Genomic DNA, 18577 nt, shown 5'->3' with positions numbered 1-18577 from the left:
AGTATGCCTCTAAATACTAAGAGTGGTTCTTGAATATAATCTAAACCAGATACTCTGTTTAATTAGAAAAGTTGCAAGAGAGCTTCTTGTATGCAATAAAATGTCATACCAAAGTTATACCAAAGTTATGAGCCCCTGGTGGCGCAGTGGTAAAACTGCCGCCCTGTAACCAGAAGGTTACAAGTTCAATCCTGACCAGGGGCTCAAGGTTGACTCAGCCTTCCATCCTTCCGAGGTCGGTAAAATGAGTACCCAGAATGTTGGGGGCAATATGCTAAATCATTGTAAACCGCTTAGAGAGCTTCGGCTATAGAGCGGTATATAAATGTAAGTGCTAGTGCTATTGCTATATCTATGGTAATGATTGTATTATTAATTCAAAATTGTGATGATGATGATGATGATGATTGTCAGCTGCACTGACCCTGGCATGTTTCCAGTCCCAATTCAAAGTGCTGGTTTTAACCTTTATATCCCTAAATTGCTTGGGAGCAGGTTCCCTCAGAGAGTGCCTTGCCCCATATCTTCTGCAATGCGCTCTATGTGGGGCTGCCTTTGTACATAGTCCGGAAGCTTCAGTTGGTACAGAATGCAGCGGCCAGGTTGGTCTCTGAATCATCTGAGAGAGACCACATCACTCCTTTGCTGATAGAGTTACATTGGCTGCCAATAGGCTTCCGGGCAAAATACAGAGTGCTAGTTATAACTTATAAAGCCCTAAATGGGCTTTATCTAAGAGAATTAGATTCTCTTACCTAAGAGAACGTCTCTAGATTATATTAGATTCTCGTATCTAAGAGAACATCTTCTTCATTATGAGCCCCACCACCCATTGAGGTCATCCGGAGAGATCCGTCTCCAGTTGCCACCAGCTCGGCTGGTGGCCACACAGGCACAGGCTTTCTCAGTTGCTGCCCCGAGACTGTGGAATGCGCTCCCTACTGAGATACGATCCTCCTCATCTCTGACAATTTTTAAAAAGCATTTGAAAACCCATCTCTTTACCCAAGCCTTTTCAATTCTTTAAAATTTTAAGGTTTAAATTTGTGGGTAATTTTTAAATTGTTTTAAGTCTTCGTATATGTTTTAACTTGTTTTATGCTATTGTTAACTGCCCAGAGACGAAAGTTTGGGGCGGTGTCTCAGTTTGGTCCTGACTGAGACCAAAGATCTTCTTTGGGGAGGCCCTGCTCTGAGAGCCCCTCCCCCGATTTAAGTGAGGTGGGTAGCTATTAGGGAAATGGCCTTTTCGATGGTGGCACCCCGTCTATGGGATGGCTTCACTCGCCAGTAAATCTCAACTGGTGTCATCACGTTGTTCATTTAGATGCCAGGTGAAGACATAAGAACAGTCCTGCTGGATCAGGCCCAAGGCCCATCTAGTCTAACATCCTGTTTCGCACAGTGGCCCACCAGATGCCGCTGGAAGCCATAGGCAGGAGTTGAGGGCATGCCCTCTCTCCTGCCATTACTCCCCTGCAACTGGTACTCAGAGACATCCTGCCCTTGAGGCTGGAGGTGGCCCACAGCCCTCTGACTAGTAGCCATTGATAGACCTCTCCTCCATGAAGTCATCCAAACCCCTCTTAAAGCCATCCAGGTTGTTGGCTGTCACCACATCCTGTTCCTTTCTGTTCACTCAGGCTTTTTCAAATTGATATTAAAAAATAGTTTTAAAATGTTTTGCATTTTTATGTGTTTGTTTTGTGTTGTGTATTTTTATTGGAGATTTTGTTTGTTTTGTTTTCACCATTGTGATGTGAGCTGCCCAGAGAACAATTTGTTATGGAGCAGCTAACAAATAAAGTTGATTATTAATGTATTATTATTATTATTATTATTATCACCTATCAACTATCATAATCATTATCATTATTTTATTATATAGTTCTAATCCATACACTAACCCTATAAGGTAGTAAGTATTACCCCCATATTGCAACTGGGGCTGAGAAGAAGTGGCTTGCCTGGACTCCCAAGTGATTTTTTGGTAGAAGCAAGAGTCAGGGAAGTTGTGGTTCTCAACCTCAGCTCAGCCTCTTATACATTCCAGTTCGCCAGCTCTCAGGGCACAGTGTTAGGGGTGCACCAAAACAATGGTACAGTTGAGACCTGTGTTGTTTATAACACCAACGTATGTTAACAGATGTTTTTGTCCTCTTTAAAATTTAGAAAAACAGAGCAGACATCAGTATTCTGAGCCCTTAACCATCCCTAAGGGGATTAGGATCAGGCCAAAGGATGACTACTACTACTGCTACTGCTACTGCTACTACTACTACTACTACTACTACTACTACTACTACTACTACTACTACAAAAGTTCTCAAAGCAATTTATATAAAAAATAAAAAGCAGAAAAGATGGAGGAATTTTGTCCCCAAAGGGCTCTAAAAAGAAGCACAAGGGAGACACCAGCAACAGTCATTGGAGGGGTGTTGTGCTGGGGTTGGAAAGGGACAGTTGCTCCCCCCCCCGGCTAAATATAAAGAATCACCACATTCAAAGGTGGCTCTTTGTTCAGTTAGCAGGGGACGACATGTAACCCCTCCAGCCCCTCAGTTTTTCAGTTTGAATTTCCCTTGAAGGCACCAGGGTGAAGGCTTATACCTGCACCCAACTTAACCATGGTTAACACTAACCAACGTTTTTCAAGAAGGCTATGCTCACGAGTAGCCTAACCCAGGCTAGGGCGGCCCAGCCTGAATTAGGTGTGTCGCATTGCTCCTGCCTGGCCGAACCTTACTTTTAAGCCCCATCCTCAACCCCTTAACCCTGTTGCCAGGGCCGTGTGGGTGCTTAGGCTGTTTGCCCAAGTGCACACAGAGACGGGCACATCCCCCATTTCACTGTGCTCATCACACAGTGCATTGGGGGATAGCCAGAGGCCAGGAAAACGAGTCCCGGCCTCGAATGATCTGTGCTTCACAGAGCAGCGTGGATTGTCTGGGCATGTGGCAGCGCACTGCAGATTTTACAAAAGATCCTCTATGGGGAAGGTAAGTGCCTTCCCTTCCTGCCTGCCTTGCCAGTTGTGTGAATACCTTTATTAATTAGGATTCCTGTCCTGAGTAGGGGATTGGGCTAGAAGATCTCCAAGGTCGTCGATCAACTACAAAACTCTAAGATTCTGGGGTTTTAAACTAGCTTTACACTCTAATTTAAAATCCTGGTTAGTGTAACTGTGGTTCCGGTCCATGCCAGGTAAGCCTAGCTGTGGTTGGGGGAAGAAGGAATTAAACGGTAAGCAGTCCTGTTTCAACTGGGCTTGAAGCCAAGTATTGAACTCTGGGCAGTCATGCTCACTGCGTAGGAACATAAGAACTGCCTTGCTGAATCACACCAAGGGCCATCTAGCACAGCATTTTGTTTCCAGCAGTGGCCAGGCAAATGTCTCTGGGAAGCAGGGCATGAAGGGAGTAAACAATAATATGAAATGACTGACCCATGCCTTTACCTTGCAGCGACTATAACGATATACAGGCAGCCTATGAAGCCATGAAGAACGTAGCCTGCCTGATCAACGAGCGCAAACGGAGGCTCGAAAGCATAGACAAGATTGCCCGTTGGCAGGTGTCCATCGTCAGCTGGGAGGTAAATTTGCACTTCCAAGCAGTTTTCAGCACTTAAAGATACTGGCCCACATTCAGCACACCAATACGCGAGCATCTGAGTCCTGCCTGCACTGCTGCAGTGTGTGTAAACTCCACCTGCGCGGCTGCAGAACAGGGCAGTTCTGCTCTGACACAGAGGTGCCCAAACTTAAGTTGTGTAAAGGCAGTGTCCATTATTTCCAAAGAATGTTGCATCACACAACTGTTTGTGTGCAGCTATAAGCTGTAGAGGAAATTCAGCTAATAACCAAATAAAATTGGTTAAAACATTCGATCAGTCAAAAATAAACACATTAAAACAAGTCAGAAACAGCAGCAGATGAATCTCCAAATCACAGCCTCAACAGAGCCCTCACTCTCAAAAGCCTGACAGATGACAATAACAGATATGTTTTTGCCTGCCTTCCAAGAAAGGAAGAGTGATGAGGCCAGTGTTCCCTCTAAGGCATGTGCATGTGCACACGCTCACAAGTTTTTTTTATGTCTGCTCAGTTCATTTTAGATCCCACTCAGGTTGAATCAGGAAAGCCCCATTCTGAATGTACATGCACACACACTGCCTTGATACTGCCGCCCAGAACAAAACTCATTCCACACACAGATGGAAAAACAAACAAACAGAGAGAACACTGGATGAGGTCAAATAAGTCTCCAGGGAGAGGGCATTCCATAACATGGAGACAACTACTGAAAAGCCCTGGTCTGTGGTGAATATGCTAATTAACTTGCAGTTACTCCAAGAGAGAGCAACGGATTGATCAGCTAATCATAGGAAGCTGCCTTATACAAAGTCAGATCATTCTTTCCCAGACCTACCTGGAAATGCCCGGAATAGAACCTGGGATCTTCTGCTTTTAGTGTATGGTTATTTCAAATTAATTCTAAGCAAGCTATTAATAATTGTATATAAAAATGAATTAAAGTATTCCCTTTTGTATTCACTGCCAATATTTTAGGGGCAAGACATTTTAGGCAGAAGCTCAGAATTAATCCACTCGGGAGAACTGACCAAAATCTCCAAACAAGGCAAGAGCCAGCAAAGGACTTTCTTTCTCTTTGACCATCAGCTTGTGTTCTGCAAGAAAGATCTATTGAGAAGAGACATGCTCTACTACAAGGGCCGGATGGACATGGATGAGGGGGAAGTGCTGGATGTGGAGGACGGCCGAGACAAGGACTTCAGTATCAATGTAAAGAATGCTTTCAAAATTGTGAATAGTGCCACTGAAGAGGTTCATCTGTTTTGTGGGAAAAAGCCGGGGGATAAGAAAAGGTGGCTGGAGGCCTTTGCAAACGAGAGGAGACGAGTGCAAGAGGACAAGGAAATGGGTATGTGTCCGTCTACTAATGGTACAGTGGGGAAATGACTTGACTAGCAAGCCAGAGGTTGCCAGTTTGAATCCCTGCTGGTATGTTTCCCAGACTGTGGGAAACACCTATATCGGGTAGCAGCGATATAAGAAGATGCTGAAAGGCATCATCTCATACTGTGCGGGAGGAGGCAATAGCAAACCCCTCCTGTATTCTACCAAAGACAACCACAGGGCTCTCTGGTTGTTAGGAGTCGACACTGACTCGGCGGCACACTTTACCTTTACCATCTACCAAAAGAAAAATTAGAGGAAGTCTTGTCTTCAAGCTTTTGGTGGGTTCCCTGAATTGTCAAGCTAAAGGCCCAGCCTATTTGCCAGACACAAAGTGTAGCTGAATGAGCAAGGAGGCAGGGGGTGTTCATCAAGTACAACAAAAGAGAGAGAGGGCCATGCTCAAGCAAAAGGTTTGGTGGCCATGTGGAAGAAACCCTCCCTTTCTGCTGATGCAACAGCAGCAAAGCTACTTTGTTTCAAAAACTCTCCCTCCCTTCGGCATGTGAGTGCTCCTAGGGCAGCTCACAAGGCTTAAAAATCAAAATACAGAAACCGCATGGAAACTAAATAGCAATAAAATGCACTAGGAGAGAATGGGGAATTAAAACATTAAAATACTGTGACCAGAATAGTCAGTAGTGGTTTCAGAGATTTTAAAGGACAGGGAAAAGCGTAGGGCTCACAATCTAAAAAGAAACACAAGGCAGATACCAGCAACAGCTCTACTAAACCCGTTTCTGGGATCGTGAGTCACCACAGCGCGGCTCCATGACACAGCAGAGGCTAGCCCAGTTTTTGTTGACCCTCAGAACCACCGGGCTCGCAGCCAAGCCCGGTGGTTCTGGAGCGGCAAACCCGCTCTGGAACCCCTGCTAAAAAGCAGGTTTGCGGAGCGAGTGCTCCAGCAAACCTGCTTTTTAGGCTTGTGAGTAGCTGTGGTGCGGCTTCGCGCCGCGCCTACTCATGAGTAGACCCCCGGCCGGGAGGTGAAAAGCCGCCTCCCGGCTCGGGGGTCTCCCCAGTATGCCCTGCGCGCTCGCGCAAGGCATACTGGGGCTTGCGGGGGCCACGTGGCCCCCACTCCCCCCACCCCCTGCCAGCTATATCACGGAGCCGGACATCGTGTGGGCGGCCAATCCGGCCGCCCAGGGCTCCCTGCCCACTTGTCTGTGGGGAGAGTAGGCTTAGCCTGCTCTCCCCGTAGTTCTTACAAAAGCGGGTCTCACGGATCGTGAGACCCACCTCATAGTCTATCAATGAGGCCATTCACACAATCAAAAACTGTGTTCAATCTGGGCTTGGGAGCTGTGTGTGCTCCCAGTTTTCAGTTGTGTGGAAGCAAGGTTAGAGGAAAACCTGGGTAGCCTTTCCCCCTACCATACTCCCACACAACCAAAAATTGGGAGCACATGCAGCTCCCAAACCCAGGTTGAACACAGTTTTTGATTGTATGAATGGCCTCAATGGCTACTAGCCTGGTGGCTGTGGGCCACCTCCAGCCTCAGAGGCACGCTGCCTCTCAATACCAGTTGCAGGGAGAAACAGCAAGAGAGAGGGCATGCCCTCACCTCTTGCCTTTGGGCTCCCCAAAGGCATCTGGTGGGCCACTGTATGAAACAGGATACTGGACCAGATGGGCCTTGGGCCTGACCCAGCAGGGCTGTTCTTATGCCTGGTGCCAGAATTACGCCCGAATAGGTGCCAGGCAAGCCTTTCTAGAATGAGCATTCCATAGATGGGGTGCCAGAGCACTAAAGGCCTTCTCCCCGGTTGCCACGCACCTTCACTCTAGACGTTGGGGAACCTAGAAGAGTGTTTCCAATGACAGACATGCCTGACCTGGCCAATATGGGGAGTACCTGGGTCCTAAGCCGTGCAGGTGTTAAGGGTAAGCACTAGCACCTGTACTTGGAAACAGGGGCATAGCCACTATTGGGCAACCGGGTTCAAAGACATCAGATGAGGTGGGGTGGGGGTTGGTTTAGCTCCCTCGCAGGGCCACACAGCCCCATTCGAGAGTTAGATGGCCAGCGCTGCATTCACAGCGCAGCCAGGAGACGCTCTCCCTGCCATTAAGGCAGGGAAGAGCCGTTCCTGGCCATTCTGCGAATGCAGCGCTGGCCTGAATCGAAATCCTGAACGGGGCCGTTGTGGCCCCATTTGGGAGCCAGACCATGCCCCCGCGTCTGACGTTAGACGTAGGGGGCAGGGCAAGCGGGGCCACCGTGGTGGCTGGACATGGGCCACCGCTGGTCTGGCTCCACTACTGCTTGGAAACCTGTGCTCAGCAACAGACTGAGAGCCTCAAATGTTCATGCCATTACTAAAGTACCCTTGCATCTTAAATGGTATTGAAGAAAGCACCTCCTTCATCCTGAGCTCCAGCACCAGCTGAGACCATCAGGAGAGGTCTGGTTGCAGGTGCCACTGACTCATTTGGTGGTGGCTCGGAACCAGGCTTTCTCTGTGGGTGCGTGTGCACACAAAGTAGCACTCCAGTTTTTAAGAAGGATATTGTAGAACTGGGAAAGGTCCAGAAGAAAGCAACCAAAATGATCAGGGGCCTGGAGCACCTTCCTTACTTATAAGGCTAGGTTACAGCCTCTGGGGCTCTTTACCCTGGAAAAGAGGCGACTAAGGGGAGACATGATCGAAGTGCATAAAATTATGCATGGAGTGGAGAGGGTAGACAGAGAGAAATTTTTCTCCCTCTCTCACAACACTAGAACCAGAGGTCACCCCATGAAACTGAAGGTTGGGAAATTTAGGACCAACAAGAGAAAGTAATTTTTCACACAGCGCATAATTGATCTATGGAATTCCTTGACATGGGATGTGGTGATGGCCACCAGCTTGGATGGCTTTAAAAGGGGCGTAGACAAATTCACGGAGGACAGATCTATCAGTGGCTACTAGTCTGGTGGCTGTGGGCCACCTCCAGCCTCAGAGGCACGATGCCTCTCAATACCAGTTGCAGGGGAGCAGAGCAAGAGACAGGATATGCACATACCTCTTGCCTGTGGGATCCCCAGAGGCATCTGGTGGGCCACTGTGTGAAACAGGATGCTGGACTAGATGGGCCTTGGGCCTGATCCAGCAGGGCTGTTCTTATTTTCTTATGTTCACTTACATTTTATTAAACCAAATAATATTTACACATGTAACATAAGTGTTACATAAATGTTTCACATCTGCAGTTGCAGCAGTCTCCTGCAGCGCTCTTCAGTTGCTTCAGTGTTTCTTTCCGCTCTGCCTCCTTCCTCACACTGTCTCATAGTCTTAAGTAACTCCTCTGCCTTGTCCCAGCCCCATCAAAAACAACCGTCCTACTGTCCATTGTCTTTTTACATGTGACTTTAATCTGCTTAGAAAGAAACTAAAAAGCCAAGAAATTTCAAGACTCAAGAGCTGGTAGATACTGGGTAGCGCCAAGCAGACTAGAGCCTATTTTATTTATTTATTTATTTTATTATATTTGTACACCACCCCAAACTTAAGTCTCTGCGTGGTTTACATTTTCATGGGATAAAACTGTGTTGGCTTGGTGGTAACACAGAGCCATTAATGGATTTGTAAGACAGCCAAAGTGTAGGTTTAGCATGTTTGTGATGCCACTTAATTGTAACCATGTTATTTTTAAAATAATAAATTTAGTGGTTTTTTTACATTTAAAAAAATTTAAAGTCTAATTTAAATTGCTTTTTAAAAAAAGCATTGATTTTTTTCCACCCTGCTGAAACTGCATTTAAATATCTGCCCCAAAATGTAGGGATGGAGATCTCGGAAAACCAAAAGAAACAGGCCATGCTGAATGCACGGAAATCAAGGCACGGAAAGATTAAAGGTGAATATATATATTTTTAAATCTCTTTTTCCTTGCTTGATCAAAGACTGGTTCACACAAGGAGGATCCTGTTTACATGAGGGGTCCTGAGCTTGACACTTGCTTAGACAGAGAAAGATGGTAACATGGAGCCATTCTGTTTGTTTATATCTATATAAACGACTTTGGGAACTTTTGTTGAAAAGCGGTATATAAATATTTGTTGTATCGTAGGAAATTGCAGGTCCAGGGTGACAGCCCTTGCTGTGTCTTTAGTGGCTGGAAAGGATGTGAGATTGCAGATAATGCTGCCAGCTGTAACTGTGATAGTTCACATGTAATGTTTATCTACGTGAGTCCACACCCAGGGACATCTGGCATAACTTGGACCTGGAGCAAAATGTCTTAGGCAAACTGGCCATAAATTATGAACCATTTATTTTCATTTTCAGTAGTACTACAACTGATCAATTAATCAATTAGATTGCATGTATTTATAAATACTTTTAATTAACTAAAAAGGTGCCCTGATTAATGTCCTGGCCTGGTTGGCCATGAGGTGAGGGACAAGTGAAGCAAGGCAAGGCCGCAGGGTCTTGGAGAAGTCAGAGGGAGCAAGTTGGCTTGATGCCAGCCAGGTGCAGACTGATCCCCTTAAGGACCTCTGAACCCAGACTAGCCCTCCTGAGCTCCACCACCCTGCCTGGAGAGTGGAAGCCTTATAGAGGCAGCCTTTGGCCTGGAGTCTGGCACTCCCCCACTGCTCTATTTGCTCCTGCTGGCCTTGTTCCGGGCATATCAGTGGGCGTGATGATGTGGGCTGGCTCTGTCATGGGCCTAGGTTCCAAGGGTGCTCCCTCGGGGAGCTCAGGTCCTGCGAGAGCTTCCTCAGGAGACTCCAGCCCCAGGGCGCTTTCAGGTTCTTGGCTGGTGTCAAGATCCGGGGCTCGGCTGGGGCTGGACTCTAGAGTTGTTACTGTGAGCAGGGGCCAGTGGTAGCCAGGGCTGGGGGCACAAGGCAGGTGGGCGCCAAATGGCCCACAGCTGCATCTCTCTTGTGCGCATGCTCGCCTTCTCTTCCCGCCCTGCCCTGGCTGCCTTTCTGTCTTCTTGGGCTTTAACCTGCCTTGGCTTTGACTTGGGCTGTGCGGATAGGTCATTTGCCAGGTTGAGCTGCGTGGGGTGGTCATTGGCTGAGTATCCCAACAACCTGGCAAATGACCAGCCAGTGCGACTGAAATTAAAACCAAGGCGGGGCAAGAAGAGGGCAGGGGACAACGGAGGTAGTCAAGGAGGGGGGATAGAGAGACATGTAGCTGCAGCTGCAGCTGCCCATTCTGTGCCCACCTTCCACCCCCAAGTTCCAGTGGCACTGGCCACCATTGGCAGATGCTGTGACAGTCTGAGTCATAAAGATTAACTGGGCAGTAGACCAAGTACTACTTTTAATACAGTACTTATTATATAAACGGCAGGTTATTGTAAGAAGCATTCCTCCTTTTATCTCAAGCTGCAGGGATTGCCTCTTCTAAAATGATGCCTGCTGTTTATGTACACCTCATCTAAAAACAAAGAAAGGATGCTTTTTGCTTCAGAGTTATTGTTTTTTGCATATGCAAATTGAATAGACCAATTAGTCAACTAAGACTCACATGTCTTTAATCCACTGTCACCCCTAGTTTTCTGTTTTGACCTTGCGCACATTCTCAATGCTTTCATTCTACAGGTGTTAGCTACAGCGGATGCCCAGTGCCACCTCCACACCAGAGTTTACATCCCATCCATCAGCGTCACATCACGGTGCCCACTAGCATTCCACAGCAGCAAGTCTTTGCCCTGGCAGAACCGAAACGGAAGCCATCACTTTTCTGGCACACTTTTAACAAACTGACACCATTCAAGAAATGAATGGCTGAAGGTCCCCATACTGGAAGGACGTGTGCTAAAGGAGAGCCATTGCCCAGCAAGCAATTTGTTGGTCCTGGTGGAAAGTGGTGAATTTTGTTCTGGAGGGAAGAAGTAAAGAGGATCCCAACTTTCCTCCATAACCTTTGTTTCAGAAGGATGAAGTCCAAGCGGTATAGTGAAGAAGGCTGTGGTGTGATCGGAAGCATTTGTTGACTTGTGTCAATAAAGGTTGCTAATGAGGAACGAACCACTCAGTTACAAGGGCAGGTTGCTGCTATTTCCAAACAGCGGTGTATTGTTTATGTTGTACCAAAGGAATGGTTAAAATCTCTAGGCCATTTTATCTGTCTTAATAATGAATTGATGGCCAAATTTAGAAATAGGAAGGCATGCATTTCCCCCCTCATGGCGTGTGAACAAAGAGGTTTCACCTTTTCTAGATACAGAGCAAGTGCGTGGATCTCATCTGATCAGGTTGCCACGATTGCAAGAACTGGTGGATCTCAGGCCTTCCTCTTTGTTTTAGTTCACTGCTTGTTTCTGTCCATTTGGTCAGATGGGACTGGGACTTCCTGAAAGGCCTTAGCATCTTCCCGGCAAAACTGGAGAGAATTTGAACTTGGCGACATAAAAAGATAAACAGAAAAATTTGCACATGCCGTTGCAAAAAAATGAAAGAAGGGTCTGATGCATCTTGGGTTGACTATTACCAAACACCGTTCTTTGCAGCATGCATGGTATACAGTTCAAGAAACTGATTTCATTTTATTTTGTTATATGCAACTGTTAGCCTATAAGAATTGCCTCTGTTATTTCCATTATGCCTGCTTTTACACTATGGAAAGCTGAAGCGTTCTCTGTTTCGAACGGCGCTAATATGATTATAACATGAATAAGAATAATACAGAGTAACAAATCTGAGAGACCTCCAACTTTGAAAGGGGTTTTAGTCCCTAAATCCCATAAGCACACACCTGGCTCAAGTGACTCTTAAAAAAAGCCTTCAGAAGGTTTCCAAAGTGCTCTCTGGTTTGGTCATTCTTACAAACATCAGTAAAGCAAGAGGGCTGTTTGAGAATTGCTTCTTAGCAGTGATGCCAAGCAGATCCTACACCAGGGTACAGCTGGGGGCATCAGAAATGAAGGTTGACTGAAGAAGACTATTTAAAAACAAAAAACAAAACTCAGGTCAAATTTGGCCTATTTATGGAATATTAAAAGGATTTCCCCTTATTTTGTTTTGTTCCTGTTCTGTGAAATGAAATTTGTTTTTACTCTAGCTACAAAATATGCTACCCTGAGAAAACGGTCATAAATTGCAACTTATGGCACATGCTACTGTATTTATTCTTTTTCTCAGTGGTCATATATTAATGCTTGTACTAACGCACATTGTCAACACAAACAGACTGGGACAATACTGAGCTAGATGGACCAATGGTCTGACTCAGTATAAGGCAGCTTCCTATGTAACAGACTTTCTCTATTTGAAAACTGGTTTCCAAAAGTTATCCACATTTCTTCCAGTCAGTGCTGATGATCAGGGCCATTGTTTGATAATGAAGGTTGATTCAGGATCTTTTTTAAAAACTGTGAACACAAGTTAGTTTATTGGTAGAAAACTATATGAAGGACAATGGGCTATAGCCAAGCATCTTTATCATAGCGTGAAAAGTCTTATGTGGAACAAGTATTTGGCTGCAATCCTAAGCATATGTACTAGGATGCAAATCACTTTGGAATTAGTAGGACTTTCCTGTGAGAAAGCATGCTTAGCATTGGGCTGTTTATTCACCTTGTAGTGTTTCTCTCTCTTTCCCTTTTATGTACAGTCCATTTTGAAAAGTCTTCAGACACAGACACACAACCCAACCACAGTACAGCAGCTGACATACTTCACAAGCTTCTATTAGCCTTGTAATGAAGCATGTGTGCAATTGCACAACCACACTCTTGCACAAACAAACAAACTTGTGCAAATGGAGCTGGAAATAATGGCTGTCGGTTGCACAATTCTGTTGGCACAGTTTTGCACACTTGTGAAAAAGCGCTGTTGTGCAACTGCACACACACTTCATTACAAGGCAAATGGAAGCTTTTGCAATGTCAACTAGCACTTTTAAGTTCCATTGGTTCCAATGGGAACATTTAAAAGTTCCCCATTGAAATCAATGGCTGACATGATGTGCAGCCTTCCATTGGCATTAGGGGTGTACACAGAACCTGCTGGTCCGGTTCGGTTTGAGTCCGAACTGGAACCGGACCAGTTCAGCCCGGCACCCCCTCGGTAGTGTTTTGTTTTTTAAAAAATTCCACTTGCCCCCTCCGGGGGAGTAGTTCAAGGTGGCGGGGGGTGGGGGTCCATGGAGGTTTCCCCTACCCCTGCCAGCCTCTCTTAAACGTTTGGTCGCTCATTGGCCTTCCCCCTCGGCACGGTGGCCATTTTGGTGGTGGGGGGAAGGCCAAAGAGCAGCCGAAGAGTGGCCAAATGCATAAGGGAGACCGGTGGGGGAGGGGGAACCTCTGTGGAAACACCCCACCCCCGCCGCCTCGAACAACTCCCCCAGAGGGGATAAGTTAAAAAAAATTTTAAAAACCCAACCCTCAGGTGGGTTCGGTCTGGGGTTGGACCAAACGGGGTGGTTCGGTTCGACCCCGAATGGTCGAACCAAATTGGTTCAACATTGAGCTTGTCCACACATCACCAACTGGCATAACCAATGCCCTGGGGCTGCTATGCTCATAAAAGGCAGCCCCAATGATTTTGTGCAGCTACTTAAAAACAGTGCTATTGCAGTTGCACAATGCTACTGCCATGATGAACTTTGGATATAATGAGAGTAGCAAAGTGCAGCTGTGGCAGTAATGATTTTAAGGAACTGTGCACGAGCACGCTTCCACAGGATCACCAGAGCTGCCTTTTAGGAGCACAGCAGCCCCAGTGCATTGGTTATCTTGACAGAAGACTGCATCTCATGTCGGCCACTAAGACGCAAAAGTGCTACACCCTGGTTGGATTGTGCCTACAATATATATATATTGCTTTTATGGTTAACGTGAATGGCAGCTGTGGCAATAGCCAATAAAACATATCTCTAATAAGATACAAATACTGGCAGAAAACCTGGTAAATCTGTTGTCTGAGGATGTGTGTTAAAAGAAATGCTTGCGCCTGTGTTTTTCCTGTCCATGAAAGTGATGTTTTAACTAATAAGCATTTTGAAACTGGCGATAGCTTTTAAAGTCAGGTATGTTAGATTTGCCTTCTGTACAAAGCTCAGCACTGGCTGTAAAAAGGCACTGAGGCTAAAGGGAACTGTCCAGCATGTTGTGAACCTCCCTGCTTGCTTTTCAATATTAACTTTTTTCAAATGAAAGAAATGGTTGAGAGCTGGAGAAGCGGAATCAGAGAGTAGCATTTTTAAAACCATTGCAATGGAGATCTACGTTTGGAACAAACAAATGTTCTCTGGCTTGCCCCTTTGAATTGCCCAAGCACCTGCTTCCAGAGGACAAATGGGAGGCCACGGGCTCACTGCTCCTCTCACCTGGCATTTATATTCTACAGGTGTGGAATTGTCTGCTGGACCCCCACCAGTGGAGTTTGAAACTGTAAAGATTTGGCGCTATATAACTGTTAAACCTGAGGAGAACCTTTAAAACTGGACTCATCCACAGAGCAGACCCACCTCCACATGCAGTAGCTGTGTCTGCCTCAGACCAGGTGTCCAGGCCACGAAGGCAAAGAATTGGTGCTGGACACACCCCTCCTAGATAATCCGCGGTCTCTGTTGTCCAAAGCTACAGAGAGTAGGGTGTGGGTTGGTTTGCTTAGAAGTCTTTTCTCCTCTCAACTCCTGTCGTACTGCTGTGCATTGATGTGCATCTGGAATATCTCTGAGTGGGGTCAGGCCCCTAGACCCCTGCCCACCTGTGCCTGCCCTAGGATCATCCACTAGGCTCTTTTTCCCTTGGCCCCTGGTGCACAGACTGCTCTGAGAAGCTGGCAGGGCTGGTCCTAGGCTAAACAGCACCCTGAGAGCAGAGTGCCTTTGCCCCTCCAACTTGTTTTGGCTTGTGCAAGCACAGCTCAGTGCCCCCTTCAGACAGGCGCCCTGAGCAACAGCCCAGCTTGCCCATCCCTAAGGCCAGCCCTGGTAGCAGGAGTTGAGCAAAGGCACTTGATCCTGTATGACGGGGGTATTATACTAGATACCTGCACCAAGCTGGGGTTTGGAACGGTAGACCTCCGAGGTCTCTTCCTGCTCTACAGTCCTATGATTCTGAAATGCTCTGAATGTTCCTAAAAAAGCATGTGCCTCCCACTAACTATTCAGAGGCTATTCTCACGACCGCTTGAAAGTGGGCTAAGGGAGCCCAGCCTGTTTTCCAGCGGTCGTAGGAACCACCAGGCTTGCAGGCGAGCCCCGTGGCTAGCCCACCTAAATATCCCTCTTCTAAAACGAGGTCAGCAGAGCGAGTGCTCTGCAATTCCCATTTTTGTGATTGTGGGTGTGGCATGGCTCCACGCCACTGCGACTCATGAGGAGACCCCTGACTGGGAGACTGCAGCAAGCTTCCTGGCATTGAGGGGCTCCCCAGAGCGGGGCGTTCTGGGACTTCTGGGGGCTGGGCAGCCCTTGATCGTGACAGAGACAGTTATCATGTGGGTGGCCAATCCAGCCGCCCTGAGAGAGCTGTATGATTGTCTGCGGGGAGAGTGGGCCAAGCCCACACTCCATGCCAAACCCCATCCAGCTCTCCACTCTCGTGTGGAGAGCCTCATAGCTTGGTGCTGAAGGCTGTGTCTATAGTTGTGACCTCGAGGGAGGATTGGAAGGGACTTCTGTTGGAAGCACTGCACCCTGCTTGCTACAGGATTGCACCCAGTGAGGTCGTTCACACAATCAAAAAATATATTCTACCCAGGTTAGGGAGTTTTGTGTGCTCCCTATTTTTGGTTGTGTGGAAGCAAGGTAGGAGGAAAAGCTGGGTAGAAGTGATTGTGTGGAAGCAAGGTAGGAGGAGAACCTGGGAAGCTTTTCCTCCTACCTTGCTTCCATACAATCACTTATACCCAGGTTTCCCTCCTACCTTCCTTCCACACAACCAAAAATTGGGAGCACACACAGCTCCCGAGCCCGGGTAGAACACAGTTTTTGACTGTGTAAAGGGCCTCAGTGTCTCTTTCCCCAAGGTCACATTTTGATATATTAGCAATGGAAAGGAGCAGGAAGTTTTGGATTTGCTTGTAGATGCACTGATATTCCTTTGGTCAGGAAACTCAAACATGACAAAGAGAGGGGAAATTGTATCATTCAGGTCACTCAGGATGTTACCTACAGTAATGCTTTGCACAGTACTTTGCACACCAAACTGGGCTGTTTAACGGCACCATGACTTTTTTGGCCACCTAATCTGAAGGCTGGAAAAGTGGGCTTGGATCCAAAGAACAGTGAGCAGAAGTGGGGTGTTCTGTGAACTCTGGCAAACGTGTCCGTGGGAGATTTGTCACAGTGCAGAGCCACAATGTGTTGGGGGTTGCATTATAGTACAAGAAATATGGCGAATAAGCAAGATATTGGTTGCGGCACATAAACTCTAGTGAGCCATACAAAGGTTTTGAAAAGAGCTTGTGCTTTGCCCTGCACAAGAACTTGTGCAAACAGAGGAACTCCTCTGGATTTGGGGTCACATTTCTCATGAAGCACTTCCCCTAAATCAGAAACAGCCCTTCTGTCAGTGGAGGGGCACCTCTGGATCCCAGCCATAGGCCAGGTGTAGACTCCTGCACGATCTTTTCATACACATGTTACTCCAGTGCTCCCAACCAATCCAAGTAGCAGTTACCCAGAAAATTCAGTGTTGCTTGCTAACCAAAATCCGAAGAGCCACTTCAGGTTATTCCAGTGGCTTGTACTTGTAGAGTGTTTCTTCTCTGCACAGAGCATCCCTTTGTCATAACACAAATAGCTTTTGCAACTCGTCTCAGTTTTAGGTGGGTTTTTTTGGCTGTGCATCATTGAGGGCTGCTATTTAAGACACACATGTCCAAAGTTCTCCCAGGCATGCAGAACTATTATTTCTTGTTTATAAATTGTTATCCTGTTTTAATTTTTTAAAAAATTCAAATGTGGCAAAGAATTCCTGGAGGAGTCCTTTGGGATGGTTCCTTGCCCAGGTCTACAGGGAAATCAGCTATACATTCACGAGTACTGTGTTTCCATCTTATTGTAAGTTTGCCTGGATCAGAGTCTCACCAAATTAATGTCCTTTTTAATAAGGTATTTGAATTTGCATATCAACCCCACCCTCAAGCCAGGATTGAACTGCTTTTGAATTCCACAGCAACCCGTGCATGTTTTTAATGTTCTTTTTCCATATTCCCATGCACCCACTGAGCCCAAGAGTGCCTCGCTTCAGTAAAGCACCGCTTAGCAAAGACTTGTGCAGATGACTCCTAACTTCATGCATGAAAAGCAAAAAAAACCCAAACCCAAACACTTTCTCTTGTTTCTGTTAGGCTAAGCTAACGCCAAACCTTAACTCTTTAATTTGCTACTCGTATCTCTTCTTGCAAATAAATTAAGCTAGTTTTAACAGTGGCTTGCATTTCAATGTAGAACAAGTGAAGGAGCTGAATGACTGAAATATCCCTCATTTAGTTATGTGGGGCATTTTTACAAAAACATTTTAGATTATTGCTTGGAGTTTGAGCCAAAGGACCTTAGCCATAATTAAATGGTATATTTTTGTTGACTGCCTTTCTTTCTCTATATGTATAGTATTTGCATATGGGAGATGCCTTCTGAATGATTCTGTAATTTATGATTATTGGTAATGATTAGGGCTGCTTGTTTAACTTGCCTGTATATTTTATTTTGACAAGTGTTCTATAACATGTTCTTTTCTTCTGTATATGCTTTATGCATCTTAACATCTATGTGCTGCTACATATGAAAGCCAGGGATCATGGCTTCAGAAAAAAATTTATTGGCTGTTGACAGCTAAAGTATAATGTATAGGATCCCTTTACCTTCGTATATATTTGCTGTGAAGTAATCTCTGTTGCCAGATTTCTTTGCATTCAATTGCTTTTTTTGTAAAAACAAAAACAAAACCTATTTTCTGGAAATTAATACATATACACATTCCTTTTACCTTGTTCTAACTTTACATGTGTTAATTAAGAATGTGCATGTTAACATTTCTCAGCTGTGTCTTATATAATTTCGCTGTACAGTTTTAATTTTTGTGATTTTTTTCATAGTCTATAAAATCTTGTATGTGGAGTTCACTATCATGACAGCGAAAGTATCATGTTTTTGTTTGTTTGGTTTATAAGCTTGTCTTGTGAAAGAGCTGTTTAAAAAACAACAACACTGAGTTACACAGCTAGCTTGCATATGAGGAGAGGAGAGCTGGTCTTGTGGTAGCAAGCATGACTTGTCCCCATAGCTAAGCAGGGTCTGCCCTGGTTGCATATGAAAGGGAGACTTGTTGTGTGAGCACTGCAAGATATTCCCCTCAGGGGATGAAGCCGCTCTGGGAAGAGCAGAGCAGAAGGTTTCAAGTTCCCTCCCTGGCTTCTCCAAGATAGGGCCGAGAGAGATTCCTGCCTGCAACCTTGGAGAAGCCGCTGCCAGTCTGTGAAGACAATACTGAGCTAGATAGACCAATAGTCTGACTCAGTATATGGCAGCTTCCTATGTTCCTATGAATTCCACAATGATTTGCCATTCCAGATCCAAATGGATTGGCTGGCCTACGTCTCCCATACAGTAATGCTTGGGGCATAAGTCTTCGATGCCCCAACTGAGAGCTACCACAGACATTAAACACAGCATGCACCCAATTTTTACTTC

General features: G+C 46.0%; 1 protein-coding gene across 14 annotated transcripts in view; it reads left to right on the top strand.

Moving 5' to 3' along the window:
- Nucleotides 1-18020, top strand: part of SPATA13 (spermatogenesis associated 13) — a 236082-nt gene extending 218062 nt beyond the window's left edge. For all 14 annotated transcript variants that reach the window (XM_053312445.1, XM_053312448.1, XM_053312444.1 and 11 more), the window contains 4 exons: nucleotides 3465-3594; nucleotides 4571-4943; nucleotides 8751-8825; nucleotides 10531-18020. In XM_053312445.1, the coding sequence (XP_053168420.1) occupies nucleotides 3465-3594; nucleotides 4571-4943; nucleotides 8751-8825; nucleotides 10531-10712 (760 nt within the window). In that variant the 3' untranslated portion in view covers nucleotides 10713-18020. The remainder of the gene's footprint in view (nucleotides 1-3464; nucleotides 3595-4570; nucleotides 4944-8750; nucleotides 8826-10530) is intronic.
- The last annotated feature ends 557 nt before the right edge of the window (nucleotides 18021-18577 follow it).

This window comes from Hemicordylus capensis, chromosome 3 (genome assembly GCF_027244095.1).
Source record: "Hemicordylus capensis ecotype Gifberg chromosome 3, rHemCap1.1.pri, whole genome shotgun sequence".
NCBI lineage: Eukaryota > Metazoa > Chordata > Lepidosauria > Squamata > Cordylidae > Hemicordylus > Hemicordylus capensis.
This window is presented reverse-complemented; position numbering and strand designations above follow the sequence as displayed.